General features: G+C 49.3%; 1 protein-coding gene across 1 annotated transcript in view; it reads right to left on the bottom strand.

The window, feature by feature from the left end:
• Nucleotides 1-2,261: 2,261 nt before the first annotated feature.
• znf414 (zinc finger protein 414) overlaps nt 2,262-23,683 on the bottom strand; it is a 57,321-nt gene continuing 35,899 nt past the window's right edge. The window contains exons 3-5 of the mRNA XM_072482570.1: nt 13,505-13,610; nt 10,069-10,622; nt 2,262-5,458 (exon numbers count right to left, since the gene is read on the bottom strand). Of these exons, the coding sequence (XP_072338671.1) occupies nt 5,235-5,458; nt 10,069-10,622; nt 13,505-13,610 (884 nt within the window). The 3' untranslated portion in view covers nt 2,262-5,234. The remainder of the gene's footprint in view (nt 5,459-10,068; nt 10,623-13,504; nt 13,611-23,683) is intronic.

Genomic DNA, 23,683 nt, shown 5'->3' with positions numbered 1-23,683 from the left:
CTCTAAATTTATTTTTAAAAATAATCTCTATTCAGGACAGAAAGGTGAGGAGGCTGGAGACAGCTGATGTGAAGACCCCTTCAGATTTTGAGCACCCTCCCCTCTGGGACCGGGACCTCTGACCCTCCCTATCCCCAGGCCTACCACCCAATGCTAAGATCACGCCTTCCTCACCCCACAGGGCCTCCTCTACTCTTCCTCCCCTTCTCCCCCTGGATTTATCCCACGTGGAGTCCCAGGATTTAGTTCCAGGCAGAGCACTGCAGTACCTCTTCTGGCCACTGCAGCATTGTGTCTGGGTGGGCTGGAGAGCTGTCAGCCAATCTGGTTGGCAGACAACTCTCCAACTATTTTGACTGAACCAAATGAACCAAGTTGAATGACAACATGAAAGGAGCAGCCCCTTAAAGGCTTACTGCCTTGAACAAAAAAAAGACTTAAAACATTAAACTGAAATGTGATTAAAAGGGTAAATAAAGCACCCCAGACTTTGCAGTGCTCGCCGTGCACGGAAGGCCTTGATGGTCCACTGGATACCGCACGCTCCCTCTCCAGGGATACCCAGCTGCAAATGAAACCACGGAAGAGGGGCAGACAGTTGGGTTGGACGACCCCGTCAGTCACCCTCTGCCTGGACTTCTTTATGACAAGTTTTGCCAGGCCCAGGTTCACGAGGAGTTCCTCCTCCCTCTCTGCTCTGGGTACCTGTAGATCAGGAACGAGGGGCTGAAGTGCAAACAACACTAACAAAAGACTTTTCAAAAAACTGAAAAGGGGGTGCAGCCTAAAACAACACATACATCGTCCACAGACTCCACAAGGCCACAGAAAGGGCAGACATCTTGGGAACCGACAGCTCTCCATGCCAGGACTTCTGCGCAAGGGCAGACGGAAGTCTTGTGTACTGCCAATCAGAGCTCAATTGAGCGGGAAATGCCAATGGGACTGTCAATTTGTTGGGTATGGGTTATGCACCGACTCTCCTGAAAATTCTGCCCATTGTTGCACAGCATTGCTGTACACTTTTGTTAGTTGCCTAGTACAACCAATGCATTTCCTGGTTTATTAAAGTTGGATATTAAATATTCAGCAGCTTCAGGTGTTCCAAAGCATCGGAGAAGCCCATAGGGCTCGAGGGTGGAGTTAGGCACAGTATTAGCCAAGGGAGCATGTTCCATGTTAACTAATGCAAGGACACTGGGCTCAAATTACCCAAGGAAATCCAAATGTAACAGTTCTGAAATAACAAAACGCAAGCCCAGTGAAATTATGTATCAATAATTATTTGCAATTGGATCGTGATCGAGGAGAAGATATTTACAAACATGGAAAAAAAATGTCTGGATGAAGTACCAATTTTAAATTTGGCTCATTCGAATGAATTAGTGCGCTGAATGTTGCAGCAATTTACTGAAAGGAAAACACACATTTCAATCGCTTGAAGGGCAATTGTTGGAATGCTCCCTTTGGATAACAATATATACACATACGCATTTTAATAAACAACTTGAACTTCCAGTTTGAGTGTCAAGATATTCATTCAAATTGGCCCTCAAGTTGTTGTGAAGCCTCCATACAGCAGAGCCTTCCAGATGCATCAAGTTAAAAAAGCTAGGCATGCACCCAAGTAATTTGCATCGCTCAAACCACAGTGTCACTTCTGGTGCAAAAAACAGGACTTCAGTCTTTGCTAATAGTCAACATTTGGAGAGGTTAAATTTTTTTGTTTTTTAAATCATAAAGCATCTGACAATTACCAAATATGAAATCCTCCTTCAATCCCAATTGGGTGCATAAGAGAGTGGATAAGGTCATGTACTGATTGTTGCAGATAATGATATGATTGCATTTGTTCTGCATTGGAAATATTAATTGTGGTTGCTGGTGTCTTCCTCAATGATAGAAACAAACAGTAGTAGAGTCTCTGGCCGGATGTTTATTTTGCTTTATTTCAGCTGCTGTCGATCCTGTAGATTTTGTAACTTTGGGTCCAGGGTGATCACTGATATTTCCGTTTCAAACTTGTTTTTGATATTGTAAAAAGAAAAAAGGCAAAATTAAATATGCTGGAAAAAGAAAAGCAAAAGACGATCAGGTAAATGTTCACAAAATCGCCGATTGGACTCCATTAACTAGTTTGTCAATGTGTACGGTGGTTGCTGGTTTGTGATGTTGAATGCAGAGATGGATCTATGATTAGTATTAAACTGCAAATGGCTGAACTCTTGGTCAAGGAAGGAAAAGGCTGACCGAGCACATAATAATGGTCAATGACATTTATCTCAATGTTCTTTATTTACGATTTTCAATAACTGTACAGGATACAATAAAAAGCAAAACAACCAGCAGAATTGAACCCATACATGTCTTCAAGCAACTGTGAAGGGAGGTAATCAAGTTCGCATGCACCCTTTCAATGCCTGCAGTTGAAGGGGTCCAACCGCAAATGATCAATTAGGCCATGGTGTTCCTAATGAACAATTAGATTTATTCCAAATACATTAGAAAAGGGACATGCCTGCAGATTGCAATTTACAATATGCCAAACAAAAGCATGAAATTCGTTAAAACATATGGCTTGACCTGCAATACACAAAAACTCTGCTGCACTTCCGTCTCCAATCCTAAGCCCTGGTGCAATGATTCTCTTGAACAAAAAAGCTGAAAAGATAAAGATTTTATCCCATCCCCACGGCTAGACTCAGAGAAAGTAGATCTGACCACGCCACCCCAGTCAGGAGGTAAGGTGTAAAAGACATTGAGAAATTGATGCTATTGGGGGGGGGGGGGGGGGGGGGGGGGGCGCGTGGACGGCGGCGGAGGAAAGAAAATCCCTGCTCTTGATAAATTTGAGAACGGGAAACTAAAATGAAAGAGAATTCCACCCTTTATTCAATGCTCCAGATCCTGAAAAATCATCACTTGCTGCAGTTGACGATTGAGCATTTAGGTTTTCTGACGCAGCTATGTTCTGAAGCTCCTGAATCCCAGACAGTTGCAAAGTGTGTGCATTGTACGTGCCTCCAGAGCGATGACTGGAATAGTGCCTTTGGCAGCAAAAACAAACTGGGCATCCCAACCTCTAGAAATGCAGACGCATTGATCTGTTGAAACAACTTTCAACTAGCCCTCCTCAAAATGGATACCGATAGCTGTGCCACATCCAATAATCACTTTGAAATATTGAAGCACAGTATGCGGCCAGATAACCACCACTATTGAAAAGTAAACTCAACAAAACTGGGGTGCAATTCCTTTCTCAGGCACAGAGAATGGAAGAAGATCCTCCAAGATCTGATGTGATGACCCTTGCAGCACCCTTTGAGTTAGAACAACAAAGTCCCCTCAACCTCTGGGTGATTCAAGTCCACCACACTCCAAAAACATTCACACTAGTTGAGCCCTTTGATGTCAAACAAATGGTGGAGAGCACTTCACATTTTTTTGGGCTTGCATGCTGGCTCAATCCTTTGTGATAGCTAATATAAGAAAACTAAATTGTTACCAGGATGTTGAGGGAGCTGGATATGCAGTGCCAAATGGAGATTGTTTGAACCCAGAATGGGTCCATTTCCCTGCTTGGTCCCATTTGGACGCTAACAAAGAAATGTAGCATCCACCGATGCCTTGGGATACAGCAAGTCAGAAAATCCTGCCCCCACCCACACCTGAATGGGGAGGAGAATTCCAGACAAAGATATTTTAAGTACTTGCGCCCATTATCCCACAACATCACTTTAGAGTTCCAGTGTTTACTATTGTTGCAAAAGCACCATTGCCATGTAGGATACCGCAGAAGGCAACACTTATAATGCTTAAGGACATATACTCAAAACAGATGATGTGATGTCTGTAGAAAATTCCATTAAGCAGGAAGTGCCACTAACAACACTTGGCACTAACCCTGAACAAAAAGCAGCAAAACTGGAATACAAATCCACTCATAAGAGCATCGGAATTTCTGTCTTGGGCGTCTGCAACTTTTTCCAAAAGAGGTTTCAAACTCTACAGTATTTATTGGCAACATGCTTTAAAGAATACTGTAAAAGTGATACAGGTATCTTGGCGTATTAAGAGTGACCTAGCAGAACAGTGAGGGAACGGTTTGAAAATGTGATGTGGGATAATCGATACATCAAAATGCGTGTGCTGCTCCCAAGTCTGGCATGGTGCTCAGTGATACTACAATGAGAGATACCCATGGGTTTTGGGCACTATGTAAGTGTATTATCTAGGCAATGTCAAAAAAATTGTGCCTTAAATACATTTGTATGGAAAACTAAAAAAAAAATGGTTAAAAAGGCTAAAGGTTTTTCCACGAAAAATGAAGAAAATAGACTTTTTGTTAATTAAATGGAAAAGCGAAGCAATAATGTGGATATCCTTAAAACAAACCAGTGGCTCTTGACCCAGAAATGAGTAAGCGCATCATCAAAATATCCAAGAATTGCAAGGTCAAATCTGCTGGGACTCTTCGTATAAAAGTACAATTATGAAGAATAGTGTGCAAAATAGTGATTCAATATTTCCTTGATGGCTTATCTGGTTAAGGCAGGGTAATCAAACTATGCAAACGGGGAAAGTCCAGATTTGTGCTACAACTGGCCTTAGAGCCCCAGGTTAAAGAGAAAATTGATGTTTATCCAGTCACCTACGCTGGAATTAGGATTTATGCAGGTCAGGTGAATGCGTTTGATGAACCTTGTGGTCAAATGGAGCCCATTATTTTACCACGAACAGCAGGGAGTTAATAATAATAATCGCTTGTTGTCACAAGTTGGCTCTAATGAAGTTACTGTGAAAAGCCCCTATTCGCCAGGTCGGTACGGGAATTGAACCCGCGCTGCTGGCATTGTTCTGCATTACAAGTCAGTTGTTTAGCCCACTTGTGTTAAACCAGTCCCTAGTTGTGCGAGGTGCTGCAAAGGGCACTTGAAATACATGAAATTGTACTCCGACAAGGTATTCATTCCTTTATGAGGGTAAGAAAATCATGTGAAACATAAATGAAAAATACAGAGTGCCACTTCACACTGCGTCTCAATGGCAAAAAGAAACGGTTGCTTTTTTTGGTGCAAGCTGGCGTGTATACTTTTGTGTCAACTTCCAACAGAAAAATATTCACTGGACCCAAAATTCACCAACAATCACAATAGATACTGTTGTACTTTCAGCTGTAAAGCATATAATATTGGTGGCTGCCCTTCTGAGCACAGCCCTCAGTCCATGAAAACTTAGGTAAACAGAGATTCACTGAATTGCATTGACAGTGCACCATAGTTGTCGCCAGCATTTCCGAACATACCCATCTCATTCGGTAATCTGCTGCCGAGGATTGTGTTATGCTCTTGCAGGTGCAAGGTCATTTCTTCCCGTGACACACTCCAGTATGGACACTGCATACAGCTATATCGACCCCTGGTATGCTCCCACACAATTCTGCTGTTTGCAGACTGAGCTGCAAGAGAGGTGATAAACAATTCTTGATTAGAATTTACCAAGAAGTGCATTTTATGAAGTTACCCGAAACCAAAATCATTCTGCTGTTAAAGTATGGTGAGGAGTCAATACAACCACACTACACCCTTTGTCACATAGAATGGATGTAAAAAGCACTGGGCATCAGGAACCAAACTTCACCGTATGGGCACGATTCAACTAAATGGGAATAAAGTCCCATAGCCTGCATGTTTAACTGTATCTTTCCCAGTGCTCACAGCACCAAGAAACACATAGCTTTAGAACGCTACTCACATTAAATAGTGGGCCTCACCAGGGAACTCACGGCCAAGGCCGCAATAGTCCCGTTTTCCGCATCGAGGAGCTCCACTTTTGTAAATCATGTCCCGATCTCCAAAGCCCCCGACACGACGCCTAACCATCCCCAGACCCCAAAGCACTATGGGAGGATACCCCCACCCTCCCTCCCTCCACAGCACACCCACCAACACCCACGCAGGGCACCCTCAGCCCAATCGCACCTGTGCAAAGATTGACAGCTTGGCACCCTGGCAGTGCCAACCTGGCACCCAGGCAGTGCCACCTGGACTCTGAACAGCATTCCCCCGAACACTCCGAGACAAAGGGGATAGATCCCAAAGCCTTGGGTACCTCAGGAAACTGCTAGTGAGACTAGCTGTCTCTATCTAATATGCAGATTTGCAAAGGGGTGATCCTGCCCCCAGTGGGTGGGATTTACATCGCAGCTTCTTGCGAGATTGTGTAGATCTTGCAAGGCGTTGTGAGCCCGGTAGAACCTGGGAGTAGGGTCTCCCGGCTTTATTTTTAAATAGAGTAACCCATTCTTTCTTTTCCAATTAAGGGGCAATTTAGCGTGGCCAATCCACCTAACCTGCACATCTTTGGGTTGTGGGGGTGTGACTCAGGTAGACACTGGGAGAATGTGCAAACTCCACACAGACACGGGGAGATTGTGCAAACTCCACACAGACAGTGATCCAGGACGGGGATCGAACCCTGGTCCTCAGCGGCGTGGGGCAGCAGTGCTAACTACTATGCCACCGTGCTGCACTGGGGATCTCCTGGCTTTTATCGGCCAAGCTCCGCCGTAGCGAGGTGCTTTTCGGGTGTAGTGTGGCCATTAAATCGCACCCAATATTCCAGTTATAGGTAAATCAGAGCTTTGAAAAGATTCAGCATAACTTCCCTGCTATCGTATTCAGCGTCTCTAACTGTGAAAGCCAAGAGCCCCTATGCTTTGCTAACCGATCTCTCTGCATCTCCTGCCACCTTCAAAGATCTATGCATGTGAACCCCTGGGTCTATCCAGTCATTGCACTCACTTTAGAACCGTGTCATTTAGTCTACATCACTTCGCTGAATCCCTTCTACTGAAATGCAGCACATCACACTTCTCTATTAAATTCCATGTGCCACTTGTCTGCCCATTCTGCAAGCTTTATCCATGTTCTGTCATAGTCAATTGGCACCATCCTCATTGTCTGCCACACCTGCAAGTTTGGTACCATCAGCAAATTTTGAAATTTTACGCTGCATTCGAATATCCAAGTCATTCATTTAGATTTATATATTTATAGGGCGGAATTTAATGGAAACATTTCTAAGTTAATTTGTAACGGGTTTATCAGGGAGTCCCCTACCGCCATCAAATGACACTTAGTCATGTTTTTGGGCCCTGGGGAGTTTCTCAACTGTTTAGCCCACACATAGAATTTTTTTCAGCACCTGGGATCTGAACTCCAAGATTGGGCCACCATTTTGAAAGATTGCCCCGATCTCTCAGGGAGCTTGTGGGTTCCCCACTCTCCCCACCCATGGACATTGTCACCCCCCCCCCCCGCCCCAAGTGAGGACACCCCGCTATGGGGTTCCCCCCCTCTACAGGCACCCACACCCTCTTACAGGTCCCCCCCCTCCATGACCCCCACTGTCACCATCTCCAAACTCCCAGAGGTCCCACTTACCTGCCATGCACCCCCACCCTACCCTTCAAACGCGCCCTCCATCATCCTTTCATGGGCATTGCCCCCCCTCAGGCTCCGACCCTTGGCAGTGCCACTCTGGGCACCCTTGCACTGACACCCATGCAGTGCTCCTGCCAGCGCCACTTGGACACCGGCAGTGCCAGGGTGGCAGTGCCAAGGTGTCTGCATTCCAGGGGAGGGCTGGGAGCCACCCTTCCAGGGAGGGCTGGGAGCCACCCTACACTCTGATGGCCTGGGCCGGTGCCATTCTGCCTGGTCCACGTTTGCGTGGACCAGTACTGAATGGTGCCCAGCTGCAACCTAGCTGGGGAGGCTGGTATGTTCCGGGAGGCCGGTAGATATCAGGTGAACATGCCCAAGTAGGTTTACCCTACTTAAGCGCATGCCATTTGGTCACATCCTTATTGAGTGTGCTTCAGATTTCGACACTTCGCCAGGCTTGGGAAGATCCATGAGGTGTGAAGGCTGTTGGGAAGCCCGCGAGAGGCCTTTCCCAGGATCTACCGGCCACATTGTGCTCTCACTTGAGAGCAACGCAGCCACAAAATCATGCCCAGAATATATATCCAAAAACAAAAGTGCAGATTCTGGAGTTCCCCCGAGGCGTGGGATCAATCTCCCTTGCCTTGGAGATCTTGGACGAGCGCTGTTCAACAAATGGGGACCAGATGGAACAGCACTCATGGGGATCAGAGGCCCCCAGGTGCATGCCCTTTGGGCAGGGTGGTACCCTAGCACTACCAGCCTAGCACCTGGCCACCAGGGTACCAGCCGGGCCCTGCCAAGTTACCTAGGTGGCACTGTCAGGTGGGTACTGTCAAGGTGCAAGGCTGACATTTTCTGCTTGGGTGTGATCAGGATGGGGGTGCCCTGCGTGGGTGTTGGGGAGGGTGCAGGGCGCTTAGTGTGTTGGGGCTTGGGGGGGGGGGGGACAAAAATCAGGAATCGCGTAGAGGGCCTCTTGAGATTAAATGCATCCCGATCTTTTGCTACACTGAGGAGTTCTGGTGAGCGGAGCTCCCCAGTGTACCAAACGGGGTCATGTGGGGCCTCGGCCACACGTTCCCAGTTGAGGCCCCTTATCAAACACAAGTCCTGTTTAATAGCCTTGTTTCTGCGAGTGCAGGGAAACACGCTCACTATGGGACTTGGTTCCCATTTCGTTAAACTCACCCCCATTGTAACCAGTTCGATCATGCCAGAGTGGGGCATAGTTTTCTACCCTGCCAGTTGAAGAGTTAGCAAGGACTGTATCTCTGCCAATATTGGTTGCCATTTTTTTTTGAGCATTAATTAGCTCAGGGAGCTGCTGAGCAACCTTGATTAGAACATAGAACAGACAGTGCAGAAGGAGGCCATTTGGCCCATCGAGTCTGCACCAACCCACTTAAGCCCTCACTTCCACCCTATCCCCGTAACCCAATAACTCCTCCTAACCTTTTTTTGGTCACTAAGGGCAATTTATCATGGCCAGTCCACCTATCCTGCACGTCTTTGGACTGTGGGAGGAAACCGGAGCACCCAGAGGAAACCCACGCAGACACGGGGAGAACGTGCAGACTCCGCACTAGACAGTGACCCAGCGGGGAATCGAACCTGGGACCCTGAGAAGCCACAGTGCTAACCACTTGTGCTACCGTGCTGCCTAAAGGAGATTAGCCCCGCTCCTTTCCCATTCAAAGCCTGTGGAGCCTTGAGGGCAATAAATTGGGGGGGGGGGGGGGGGGGGGGGGGCAGGGAGGTACTTAAGAGATTGCCCACTTAAGTACCTCTTTTGGGGAAAGGGCAGGGGGGCTGGCCTGGGCCTCAGCCATGCCACTTAAAAATGCGGAGGGACTGGAGTCGGAAGGTAATCCAGGAAATTTGCAGATCCCCACCTCCCCAGTCGCTCGCAAACCTACTAGCAGGGGCAGTGTATAATTCAGTCACAGATTTAAGGTTTCTGGCAAGTGATACAGGAGGGGAGCTGGGGGGTGGAAAGTGAGGCAGAACCTTTGGATTTGGAACAAGTTGCTTACAAAGGTGTTGGGTGCGGAGATGATCAATGATTTCAATTGGATAGGCATTCAAAGGAAAACGTTCTAGGGCCCCGGGGACAGTGTGGGAGGATTGACTCGATTGGCTGAATTGACTTCCTTCTGTGCCATTATGGCGCTAAAATATAACAGAGGACTGGCAGCACATGACTCATTTCAGCTGATGGTTTGAATAATTCAGGTCAGCAGGATCGATGAAATTCATTGGTAAGAAAATCAAAAATATCATGGAAGTGACCAGAAGAAACCCCAACAAAAACTGGCGCCCAGGAGTTAAGCCACTTTCGCCCAATATTTTTTTAAAAAAACTGTATTTTTCCCTCATAAACAATGGTTTGCTAACTTTGAAAGATGCAATTCTGAATAAAAAGTGATTTTATTAGAGGGCAATTTATTATGGCGAAAAGCAAACAAATATTAGTTTCTTCCAGAATGCCCTTCCTGTAAATCTAGTTCACAAATTGCGGTTTTCACCAGGAATTTAACATTCAACATGCGAAAGACTGACAGCAAATTGAAACTCCATTTTCCTTTAGAAGGTTACAAGATTAAAAAATACCCCTTACCCGTACTCTTCCTCCAGACCGCATTGGAGAATGGCAGGCTCTCGGAGGGAACATAAGACCTGAAGCGTGACTGTGTGGCATCTTGGGAGAGGCTGTAAGGTGCAGGATGCATGTATGGAATGAAGGGCCTGGGCACTGGAGTGTGGGCTTGGCTAGGGAACCTGCTGAGGCTGGGTGTGGCAAACAGAGATGGCTCCAGCAGTGAAAACGAATGTGGGGTTGCTGAGACCAATGGCATAGGATTCAGTGAAGGGTGAAGAGTTGGTAGGGGATTTGGGAGAGGCGGGAGCAACCTTGAATCGACTGCCTTGCAAATGGTGTCCATGTTTGCCACGCTGCTATCCTTTTCAAGCTGCTTGATCACGCTTTGAAATTTCACTGGTTCCACAGAGACTGGCTGTTTAATCAGAGGGCCTGATCCACTGGCAGATAAAGGGCTGGGACACTGCCTGTCTATCTTCTGTGGCAGGGAATATGCCGGAGTGTTAAAACAGAAATGCATATGTTTGAAAAGAGATCGATGTGTTCGGAAGCGTAGTTTACATCCTTCGCATCTGTAAGACAAAACCATTTCAAAAATTATTCCTTGGCTCTTGGCATCTTTCCATGTTTTTTTTTAAACCTAACAGTGTATTTAATGAATCGCCACAGCTCAATGTGGCAATTTCACTTCAGAATCAGAAAGCTGTGGGTTTGAATGCCATCCCCGATTTTGCAGCACATTAAACTAGGCCGATGAAGCAGTGAGGGAGTGCTGTGCTGCCAGAAGTGCCACCTTTTGGATTAAAATGGAGGCCCTGTCTGCACATTCAGGTGGGGGAATAAGAGCCCATGACACTATTTCGAAGGGCAGGGTGTTTCTCCACAGTACCCTGACCAATATTTATCCCTCGATGAACGCCAGCAAATAAATATTACCCAGCCCTTGGATTGGATTGGATTTGTTTATTGTCACATGCACGGAGGTACAGTGAAAAGTATTTTTCTGCGAGCAGCTCAACAGATCATTAAGTACATGGAAAGAAAAGGGAATAAAAGAAAATACATAATAGGGCAACAGAAGGTTAACTCACTGCTGGTGTTACACTGTACTGCCACTTGCAAAATCCTGGAATTCCCTGCCTAACAGTACTGTGGGTGTGCCCACACCACAGGAACTCCAGCGGTTCAAGGTGGCAGCCTTGGGCGACTGTGTGGAGTTTGTACATTCTCCCAGTGTCTGCGTGGGCTTCCTCCGGGTGTTCCGGTTTCCTCCCACTGTCGAAATGATGTGCAGGTTAGGTGGATTAGATAATAAATTGCCCCTTAAGTGTCCAGCTGGTTAGGTGGGGTTACTGGGATAGTGTGGAGGCATGTGTCTAGATAGGGTGCTCTTTGAGGGTCAGTGCAGACTTGATGAGTCAAATAGCCTCCTTCTGCACTGTAAGGATCCTATGATCCGTGATCTCCAATAAATAGAATGGAGCTATCAACCCCACAGCAGCCAGATTAGTCTCAACTGCCCTCATTCACTTCCGCATGGCTTATTGCGGTGATAAAGTTCTGGGATCAGGTTGCCTGCCCTGGGCTGGAAGGATAGGCTGGGAAAGAAAAGACAGAAAGAGACAAGTTGATGTGAGAAAAGCAAAGTCGCTATAGTCCCAGCTGACCATGGGCTGCTTTCCCCTTTGAGGGGGAAGAGCTGACTGGTGGTGATTTAACCTGAGGATCACCACACCTCAGGTGAGGGGCAAGGCTGAGAAGGCGAGGCCTTCATGTAGTGCTTTACAGCCAATAGTGGCGACACTTCAAAGTGTAGGAAACGTAGCAGCCAGTATCCGTACAGCCAGCTCTCACAACGGGAAATTGACCAGATAATCTGTTTTTATGCGATATCGATTGAGGGGGCTGAGCAAAGAATTAGCTCGAAAGCAACACATCCCCAGTACACAGAGTTAGGGTCTGGCTAACCCAATTCATCCACTAGATGCAATGGATATAACTCTCAGTCTGAAGTCACCCCTTTCCGGCTGCTGGGACACTGACAAACTGGGGACATAAAGAAAATACACTAACTCCCTCATTGGTGTAACAGGGCAGCAGGTGGAGGTTTGGGCCAGCTTCAACTGGCCGTTTGCACGGCTAATAACTGTTGGAAAGTGAAGACTTAAGATTCATAGATTCCCTACAGTTTAGAAGGAGGCCATTCGACCCATCGAGTCTGCACCACTCTCTGAAAGAGCACCCTATCTAGACACAGGCCCCCACCCTATCCCCGTAACCCAGTAACCCCGCCTAACCTTTTGGACACTAAGGGGCAATTTATCATGGCCAATCCACCTAACCCGTGCATCTTTAGACTAGAGGAGGAAACCGGAGCACCCAGAGGAAACCCACGCAGAAACGGGTAGAATGTCCAAAATCCACAGTCACCCGAGGCTGGAATTGAACCCGGTCCCTGGCGCTGTGAGGCAGCCGTACCGCCTTCAGGGAGTTGTCTTCAGCTGATTGGAGACTTCAGGTGATTTCATTGTCTGAACGTTGATGTGTTATGTACTCTGGGATAACTTAGGCTGCAACTCGATGCAGCTCTGACTAAAAGATACTCCAGACTTTTGAAGTAAGTTCAATGTGATTTATTGAACCATGAGCACAGTTCTCTATGAGTTCGACACTCCTGCTAATCTTGCTATAGTAACTCAGTCTAACTAACCAGTCTGCTCTAAGCCACGTGGTGGGTGTGGTGCTTCGGATCTGCCCCTGTCCTACTCTCTTAAGTATTGCCTGTGGAAAGAGACAGAGCATGTGTGCCCTGTTCTTATATATGGGTTGTGTAATGCCCCCTTGTGGTAGTGTCACCTCTGGGTGTCTTGACTGCCCATTGGTCGTGTCCTATTCTAGGTGTTCATTAGCTGCATGTCTGCATGTCATGGCGTCTCTGGTGCTCCCTCTAGTGTTTACTTAGTCGAAGAGTATTTACATTAACCCCTTGTGTATTTACGGTGATGTATATCACCACAACCGTCTTCCACAATTATCAAAAGTGTGAGCAGCTGATTCAAATTTTCAGGTAGCTTCGCTACACCCAAAATCAGTGGAGCTTTTCCAATCACGGAGTACAGGTCAAGTCCTTCTGGAACTGTACATAATTGCTCACTACATTTTTCAAAGACATGTTTGCAGCTGCCACCTGTGGTAATGACAAACAGCTGGCAATGTTTGTCGGATTTAGTGATGGGGACTGGATTACACTCTCCTGACCTTTGACAGGGTTTGGTATTGAACAGGGTCGATGAGACTCCCACCCCCCAAGATGGGGGTGTCACACGTTCTGGGGGAGGTCAGGCACCAACTCCAATGCTTTCCGCAGCAGTAATTTCACAGTAGAATCTGCATGCTCGGTCAAACATTTACTTTCAAACTGGATGTGCAGGTGTTGGCCTAATGGTCAACTTACTTGTAGTATCGGTTAGGTTTGTGATGTGCTCTCATGTGATTCATCAGATGATGCATACTAGAGAAAGACTCTTTGCAGTCATTTGTACAACATTTGAATGCTTTACCTGAAAGAAAAACAAAGTCAGACCAGAAGTGGAACGTGTTATAATTGTATTTGCATCACATTTCAATTTTATAACCTGTAGAGCAACTCATCCTGTTACTATAGCAACCAGCAGACTTGGGGCCGGTAATGGTGTTGACCAGTTTGTTTGGTAAAATAATCCATTGCTGAGAAACTGAGCTGCAATTGAATTTTTGTGCAAATTGAAACTCAAAAAAATGTTAAAAAGGAAATTTCTCTTCCATTACTCCTTGTTGGGCCCTTTGGTTAAAACATGGTTTTACACGACCACTGAACTCATGATATCGAAAAAAAATGGGCGGAATTTTCCCGAAGAATCGCAAAGGGTCAGGTTCAGTCAGAAAACCAACCTGTTTCTCCACAAAGAAACAGGGCAAGTTTCCTGACGAGATCTTCCCATACTTTGCCATTTTTTGACTGTGCTTTGCGCCCTGGCATTTTGAGGGGTGGGGCCTAAACACACGAGCAAGCCCGTCTTCACAAGAGAACAGGGTGACGTTAGCACTGCCCCCCCCTCCCCCAAGGATCGCTGGCATCAATTCCACCCCCCAAGGATCGCAGGCATCAGGGTCCTCCCAATGGGTCTCGCTATAGGCCATGCACCTTGGCACTGCCTAGTTGACACTGCCCTGTATCCAAACACCTGGAGGCTACAATGGCCCCTGAGCTCCCCCCTGCAGAATTTAAGCTGTACATGCGAAGAAACTTTCAAGCAAGTACAGAGCTCTGTCATAGAGAATGAAGTAAAGCTAATCGAAAGAAAACAGAGTTCAGCCAGGCCATGATGTGTTGGGTGTTCTGGATCACAAGCAGGTCACCAACACTGGAAGTTATGCAACTCTATTTTAACTATATTAACATACTTGAACTGTGGGTAAATGCAATACCAGCTTTAACTGTTACCCTTGCCTAGTCCTAACCAGGCGATGCACTCAGCACATGGTGAATGTCTGTGTTGAAGGCTGTGAGCTCTGTGCTCCGAGCTGGCTGCTACTAGAATGAGCGGAAACTCTCCTGTCCCCTGTCTTTATAGTGCGTGTGCTCTCACTGGTAATTGGCTGTGGTGTTGTGTATGCTGATTGGTCCCACTGCATGTCCATCAGTGTGTGTGTGTGTCTGCACCATAATATACTGGTGTATATTATGACATCCCCCCCTTTTATATAAAGAACATGTGCCTGCGTGACAATAAATATTGTGTAGTGAATGTACCTGACTATGTGTGTGTGTGTTATTTACATGACTATGTACATGAGGCTAATCTATTTACACGGGAAGGTGCCTGGTGCAGAGAAATAGGGTGTCACACCAACAACGAAATGAACATTATATACAAACTACTAGAACGATGAAACAGGATAACAGATCAGACCAAAGAGTCCAACATTGTAAAACTCATAAATCAAGTCTCGGAGGTGGGCGATGAATTCTGGTTGACCGCCTCAAGGGTGGGTCAGGAGCCACCAGCTGAGGAACGGGCTGGGCCACGGCAGAGTGAGGAGGATGCAGAGTATTCGGAATCTCCACATAGTCCAGGTCGGGGACAACAGGAGGGCGTGGCACCGGATCATGTAGCGAGCGTGGAACGAGACGAAGGGCACGCCGATTGCGGCGGCGAATGGAACCATCTGGCAGACGAACCAGGAACAAGCGGGGAGACACCTGCTGAAGAACCACAGCAGTTGCAGACCAGCCACCCTCAGGAAGATGGAGACGGACGTTGTCATCCGGCGGCAGAGCAGGGAGATCAGTCGCCCGAGCGTCATGCGGCGCCTTGTGTTGTGCACGAGACTGTTGTATCTGCTGAAGGACCAGAACGTGGTCGAGGTCTGGGACGTGAATGGACGTTACCGTGGTCCTGAGGGTGCGACCCATGAGCAGCTGGGCTGGCGACAGGCCCGTGGAGAGTGGGGCCGAACGATAGGCCAGCAAGGTGAGGTAGAGGTCGGATCCTGCATCGGCAGCCTGGCAGAGGAGCCGTTTGACGACGTGGACGCCCTTTTCCGCTTTGCCATTGGATTGCGGGTGCAGGGGACTGGATGTCACATGCACAAAGTTGTACCTGCTGGCAAAGGTGGACCATTCCTGGCTCGCGAAGCAGGGGCCATTGTCCGACATCACAGGGAGTGGGATGCCGTGAAGAGCAAAGGTCTCCTTGCAGGCAAGGATGACCGCCGATGATGTGATGTGGTGCAGACGTACGACCTCCGGGTAGTTCGAAAAATAGTCTACGATCAGAACATAGTCCCTGCCGAGCGCATGGAACAGGTCAACGCCTACCTTAGACCAAGGGGACGTGACCAACTCATGGGGCTGTAGGGTCTCACGTGGTTGGGCCGGCTGGAACCGCTGACAGGTGGGGCAGTTGAGCACTGTGTTGGCGATGTCCTCATTGATGCCGGGCCAGTACACAGCCTCTCGGGCTCTCTGTCGGCACTTCACCACGCCAAGATGGCCCTCATGTAGCTGTTCCAAAACGAGCTGGCGCATGCTGTGCGGGATCACGATGCGGTCCAGCTTCAGGAGGACACCATCGATTACTGCCAGATTGTCTCTGATATTGTAGAACTGCGGGCATTGGCCCTTGAGCCACCCGTCCGTCATGTGACGCATGACACGCTGTAGTAGGGGGTCAGCCGCAGTCTCGCAGCGAATGTGGATAAGGCGTTCATCCGTGGCCGGCAGATTGGAGGCCGTGAAGGCCACATGGGCGTCAACCTGGCAGACGAACCCCTCTGGGTAACACGGGGTGTTGACTGCCCTGGACAGAGCGTCGGCTATGATCAGGTCCTTGCCCGGGATGTATAGGAGCTGGAAATCGTACTGCCGGAGTTTAAGCAGAATGCGCTGGAGGTGAGGGGTCATATCATTCAGGTCTTTTTTGTATAATGTTGACCAGCGGGCGATGGTCGGTCTCGACAGTGAATTGGGGGAGGCCGTACACGTAATCATGAAATTTGTTGACCCCAGTCAACAGGCCTAGGCACTCCTTTTCGATCTGCGCGTAGCACTGTTCCGTGGGGGTCATGGCACGTGACGCATGCAACGGGGCCCCATGATGAGGCCTCATCGCGTTGCAGGAGCACCGCCCCAATGCCAGATTGGCTGGCATCAGTTGAAATTTGTGTTTCCTTCGTGGGATCAAAAAATGCCAATACCGGGGCCGTGGTAAGTTTGGTGTTAAGCTCCTCCCATTCGTGCTCGTGAGTGGGAAGCCATTGGAAGTCTGTCATCTGCCTGACCAGGTTCCGGAGAGCTGTGGTATGGGAGGAGAGGTTGGGGATGAACTTCCCCAGGAAGTTGACCATGCCCAAAAATCGGAGGACCGCCTTCTTATCCGCTGGCTTCTGCATGGCCGTGATGGCTGCCACCTTGTCCGCATCCGGCCGCACACTCAACCGGGAGATGTGGTCCCCTAGGAACTGGAGTTCCGTCTGGCCGAAGGAACATTTGGCTTGGTTGAGGCGAAGACCTTGGTCCCGTATTCGCTTGAAAACGCGCTGGAGGCGACTGATATGCTCCTGCGGGGTGGTGGACCAAATGATGATGTCATCAACATAGACGCGCACACCCTCAATGCTCTCCATCATTTGCTCCATGATCCGGTGTAATACTTCTGATGCCGATATAATCCCAAACGGCATCCTGTTGTAGCAGTATCTGCCAAACGGGGTATTAAAGGTGCACAGCTTTCTGCTGGACCTGTCGAGTTGAATTTGCCAGAATCCTTTCGCGGCGTCAAGTTTGGTGAAGATGTTGGCCCGAGCCATCTCGCACGTGATCTCCTCGTGCTTGGGGATAGGGTAATGCTCCCTCATTATGTTGCCGTTCAGGTCCTTTGGGTCAATGCAGGTCCGGAGCTCGCCGGAAGGCTTCTTTACGCACACCATGGAACTGACCCAGTCGGTTGGTTCCGTCACTCTGGAGAGCACTCCTTGGTCCTGGAGGTCCTGCAGCTGCTGCTTGAGGCAGTCCTGGAGGGGTGCTGGGACACTGCGAGGTGCATGAACCACAGGCGTGGCATCTTGTTTGAGCAGGATTTTGTAAGTGTATGGAAGCGTACCCATGCCTTCGAAAACGCTGCGGTGCTGGTCGAGTTGCGCCCTGAAGTCCGCATCCTGGAAGGCAGACGTGTCCTCTGGAGAGAGAGAGAGAGAGAGAGAGAGAGAGAGAGAGAGAGAGAGAGAGAGAGAGAGAGAGAGAGAGAGAGTGTACTCATTGAACGAGGTTTAGGAGTTTGCATGCCTGTGCGCCTAGCAGAGAGTCCTTCGAGGAGCCCACGATCTCGAAGGGAAGGATGGATTTTCGCAAGTTATGCGTCCCTTCGAGTTGGCATGAACCGGTAGCAGGAATGACGTTGCCATTGTAGTCCACTAGTTGGCAGGTCGACGGAAGAATGGTTGGTTTAACCCCAAGGGTCTGAAAGTCTGACCACGCTAGGAGATTAGCGGAAGCACCAGTGTCCAGGCGGAATCATATCTGGGATCGGTTGACCGTCAGGGTGGCACACCACTCGTCGTCTGGATCAATGCTGTGCACCGACAGCAGCTGGTAGTTTTGATTCGGGGACAGCCTGTTCTTTGTTATAACAGTGACTCGAAAAGACTCCCTCGGATCCTCGGTGTCTGATCTGCGGGAAGTCGGAATTGGACTCGGTGAACGTGGGTTGAATTGCCCGAATGTTCCTGCGAGGCTGGCTGAAGCGATATGAATTGGCAGGCTGAGCTGCTCGACAGCAGGCAGCATAGTGGCCAAGTCTGCCACATCGTAGGCATTGTCGCGATTTTGCAGGACATTGACGCTTTAAATGGGCGGAGCCACAGTTGCCGCACGTCGTGACGTCAGTATATTCGTTGCGCCACCGCGCATGCGCGGTGCGGTCCTGCGTGGTGCGCGATCACATTCCTCCACGTCACTGTCCTCTCGATTGGCGCGTACAAGCGCGGGAGGCCGCGAAAAGCGTGCAAAATGGCCGCCCTCATCCAGGCTGCAGCCTTGGAGGTGTTCAATTGTTTGGACCCGTTCCGCCTCGTGAGGACCTTGCCGCGCCGTTTCAGCCACCTGTATGTGGGAGTGGCATTTTCATGCAGGACACAGGTCTCGATGGCAGTCGCTAGGGTGAGTTGCTTAATTTTGAGTAACTGCTGACGCAGGGGGTCCGACAGAACACCAAATACGATCTGGTTGCGTATCATGGAGTCGGAGGTGGGCCCGTAGCCGCAGGACTGTGCAAGGATGCAGAGGTGTGTTAAAAAGGATTGGAAAGGCTCGTCCTTACCCTGCAAGTGCTGCTGGAACAGGTATCTTTCATAAGCTTTCATTGACCTCTATGCTGAAGTGGGTATGGAATTTGAGGAGAACCGTCTTGTACTTTGTCTTGTCCTTGTCGTCTGCGAATGTGAGGGAGTTGAAGATGTGGATGGCGTGTTGCCCGGCCGTGGAGAGGAGCAGAGCAATCTTCCTGGTGTCCGAGGCGTTCTCCCTGTCCGTGGCTTCGAGGAAGAACTGCAAGCGCCGTTTAAAAATCTTCCAATTGACCCCGAGATTGCCGGCAATGTGGAGCGACGGCGGGTTGGTGTTCTCCATACTGCAGGATGCCGGAATGCTGATTAGTTGTAGGTGGGTCTCAGAAGTGCTAGTATGCAATCACTCCTTGTACCATGATGTGTTGGGTGTTCTGGATCACAAACAGGTCACCAACACTTGAAGTGGTGCAACTCTATTTTATTATAAGGTTAACTATATTAACATACTTGAACTGTGGGTAAATGCAATACCAGCTTTAACTGTTGACCCTTGCCTAGTCCTAACCAGGTGACGTTTCGGTCCTGAGAGAGGATTGTAGGAAAGACAGGCTGCAGCTGTGCTGTTATTGGGTGTTAAAAGCTGGCTTCACAGACCCACCGTTACCCTCATTCCAGAGAGAGACCAATGACTTGGTCCCCTCCAGCCCAGCCTGAGCACCTCAGCCACGAGCGCCCCCCCCCCCCCCCCCCACCCACCGGCGGCATCTGCCAGTTGCTGCTGTGCCAGTGTTCCCTGGGAGGTAAGTGGAGTGAGGTTCCCACCTCCTTCTCGGAATCCACTGCGCCCGGTTCCCGTTTTGTAAGGACCAGTAGTAACTGGCACTCAGCTGACATCCCACGGTTAGGCGGGAAAATTGCGCGAGGCTGAAGATCTGATTTCAATCTCATTAACGAGATTGAAATTATTTCTTAAAAAATGTATCCCATCCTTCATGTTACAAAGCCAATGCACCGAGTGGACAGGGAAAACCCTGAATCCATCTCATTGCTTGTTCTATAAACCAATTCAAATTGAAGTCAATTCATGGTCTCTACAAGAGAGACTTACAAGATCCAAGCCGACAGGAAACAGCATCGCGCCTCATCCTTTGCTTGATCGTAGCCAAAAGGCCGAGAAGCGATTGAGAGATTAAAATTCATTCAAATACATTTAAAATCAGCTTCTCGCCCTTACTGGGAGAGATCTGGTTCGTGCCAGTTGGAAGGGCCTGGGACAATCTCAAACCATTTTGCGCTTGGCGAAAATCCAATTTGTGGCCTCAAGCCGAATTTAAAAAAAAAAAAAATATTTTTTGATTCTCCTCATTTTTATTAAATAAACAACAAACGAAAACAAACAAAAACAAAGTATCAATCTCCCAAACAGTATCCCGTTCAGTATACATCCCAAGTAAAAAAGAAAGACAAATTATCAGTAAACAGTGCACTCAAGAACAATAACCACAATCCCCCCTGCCCCCCACACCCAGCATGGTCGATGCAACCAATTCTCGAAAATGCACAATAAACAGACCCCATGAATTGTAGAACCCTTCCTTCATCCCCCTCAGTTCAAACTTCACCTTCTCGAGAGACAGAAATTCCAGTAGATCCCCCTGCCAAGCCGAGGCACAGGGCGGAGAAGCTGACCTCCACCCCAACAGGACCCGCCTCCGGGCAATCAGTGAGGTGAAGGCTACAACATCTGGCCCCGCATCCAATGGCAGCCCTGGCCCGTCCGAAAATCTGAAAATGGCTTCTCGGGCCTCTGGCTCCAGCTTCACGTGCACTACCCCGAGATGACACTGAAAACCTCCCTCCAAATACATCTCCAGCTTCGGGCAGGACCAAAACATGTGTACATGATTTGCGGGGCTCCTCCCACATCGCTCAGTCACATCCTCCACTCCCTCAAAGAGTCGGCTCATCCTCACCCTCGTGAGGTGCACGCTATACACGACCTTCAGCTGTATCAGCCCCAACCTTGCGCTTGCAGTTGAGGCGCTCACCCTCCAGAGCACCTCACACCGTCTTCCACAGACTTCCCCCAACTCTTCCTCCCACTTGGCTTTGATCCCCTCCACAGATACCCCACCATCCCCCAGAATCCTCCTGTAGATCGCTGACACCACCCCCTTCTCCATTCCCCCTGCCGTCAATACCTGTTCCAACAATGAAGTGCCGGCGCTATCGGGAAGCTCTGAACCTCCTTCCTAGCAAAGTCCCGGAGCTGCAGGTACCTAAACCTTGCCTGTTTCCCCAATTCATATTTCTCCTCCAACTCTGCCAACCTCGCAAAACGTACCCCCAGGAACAGGTCCTGACTTCTCTTTCCTCCCATCCAGCTTCCCTAGTTCAAACCTATGATTCCCTCTAATTGGCATGTCCCCCTGACCTAGCCCCCAGCTTACTGTGCTGCCTCAATTGTCTCCAAATCTTCAGCTTTGCCACCACCACCGGACTCCCAGAGTATTTGCACGGGGCCATTGGAGTGGCGCTGTTGCCAATGCCCTCAACCCTAACACCCTTCAAAGATCCTCCCCCATTCTAATCCACTGGGACTCCCCCCTCCAACACAACTCCTCACCTTTTCGGCATTCACCGCCCAATAGTCATATAATAAATTCGGGAAGCCCAACCCCCCTACCTGCCGCTCTCTCTGCAGAACCACCTTCCTAATCCCTGGCTACACCCGCCACCGTGTGTCAGCACAATCGTTTTAATCGCCTGCACCCGACCTGCCAGTGACAGAGGAAGACTATCCCACCAAAACCGCTTTCACCCCCCCCCCCCCCCACCACCACCACCACCAAGTCCCACACCACTGACATCCCCAAATACCTAAAATGAGTTGCCGCCCTGTGGAATGGCAGCCCTCCCACCCCCACCCCAGCCCCTGGGTGGGACACCTCAAATTCTTCACTCTTCTCCGGGATTAATTCATGCCCTGAAAAGGACGCAAAGGTTCGGAGAAGCTCCATTATATTCCCCATTAACGCACTTAGCTCTGATACATACACCAATAAATCATCCGCGTACAGAGACACCCTGGGCGCGATTCTCCCAGCCCCGCGCCGGAGAATCGCCGCAACTGCGCCACGCCGCACCGACGCCGGCACGCGATTCTCCAAGGAGCGGAGAATCGGCGCCATTTGCTCCGGCAGGTTTGGCGCGGCACCAGTCGCGGCTGCTGAACAAGGCCGGGCCGCCGATTCTCCGGCCCGGAATGGGCCGAGTGGAAAAAGCAGAGTCCTGCCGGCGCCGTCCTGGTCGCTGCCGGTGGGAACTCTGCGCAAAGGGTTGGGGGGCAGCCTCCAATGGGGTCTGGCCCGCGATTGGGGCCCACCGATCGGCGGGCCGGCCTCGCCCCCCCCCCCGGGCCTACTTTGTTGAGCGTCCGGCCCCAGAACCCGCGCGCCATGTTGCCTCGGGGCCGGCGTGTTCCGTAAAGCCACCGCGCATGCGTGGGTTGGCGCGTCGCCACTGCACATGTGCGGGTTGCCGCCGCCCAGTGCGTGCCAGGAAGAGAGGCTGGAGGGGCGTGACCTGCTCCAGCGCAGTGCTGGCCCTCCGTACTATTCCCTTCCACAATCCCGACCTCCTTAAAGGGATGGCCAAAGGCTTAACTGCTAATGCAAACAGCAGAAGGGGCATAGGACCGCCCTGCCTGGTCCCCCGGTGCTGAGCAAAGATCCCCACACTCATATTATTTGTGTGGACACTCGCCCGTGGTTTCTTATATAATAGCTGTACCCACCCCGTGAATCGTGGCCCGATCCCAAACCTCCCAAGAACCGCAATTAAATACTCCCATTCTACTCTATCAAAAGCCTTTTTCGCGTCCAGCACAACCACCACCTCCATCTCCTTCTCACGCCAAATTTTCCTGGCAGAGCGAGAATTGTGCAGGGCACAATGTGGCCAGAAAACCGCCCCAATATTTCTGTTAAAGCATTTAAAAAATATCTTCTAGTTAGTTGGTTGTTTTCTTTTCCAGTTGAGGAGCAATTTAAAAAGTGGCCAATGTACCTACCCTGCACATATTTGGGTTGTGGGGGTGAGACCCATGCAAACACAGGGAGAGGGAAGGTGCAAACTCCACATGGAGAGTGATCCGGGGCCGGGATCAAACCCAGGCCCTCGGCGCCATGAGGCAGCAGTGATAACCACTGCGCCGCCCTCGTTAGTTGGTTGTTAATTAGGGATTGCTGTTGGGATGCCAATTGTTCAGCATATTTATTAGATCATTAATCGCAGAACCAACTTATTATGGGAAAACAGGATGTACAGATAATGGAATATGACACAAACAGAGAATGACATAGAAACACAGGAAGTGGCTATTTGACCCAAACAGTCTGTGTTGGTGTTTATCCTTTACATGAGCCTCAGGAGTCCCAATCTAATGCGGTCACTTTGTTCCATAACACCATGTCCCTTTCCTTTAACTACCTACTTAACCTATATTTAATGATTGACCTACTCTTGGTTTCAGTCACGAATCCTGGTAGTGCATTCCGTAGGTTCGCAACCCTCTGTACAAAAACAGTTTTCTTCTCTATTATAAATGTCTCACAAATGAAGGGTAAGTTTTCCGGTTCTCCCCATCGTAGGAATTGTTGCAGGCGGGATGGAAGATTTGGCGGGCCATTTAAAGTCCTGTTGACCCCAAGCGGGAATTTCTGCCCTTGGGGCAGGCGCAGTTGGAAAATCCCACCCATAAGCTTTCATCTGGTCCTCAAACACTGGAGTCAGTCTGCTTCTGTCC

The sequence above is a fragment of the Scyliorhinus torazame genome, chromosome 18, assembly GCF_047496885.1.
Source record: "Scyliorhinus torazame isolate Kashiwa2021f chromosome 18, sScyTor2.1, whole genome shotgun sequence".
In the NCBI taxonomy this organism is placed as follows: Eukaryota; Metazoa; Chordata; class Chondrichthyes; order Carcharhiniformes; family Scyliorhinidae; genus Scyliorhinus; species Scyliorhinus torazame.
This window is presented reverse-complemented; position numbering and strand designations above follow the sequence as displayed.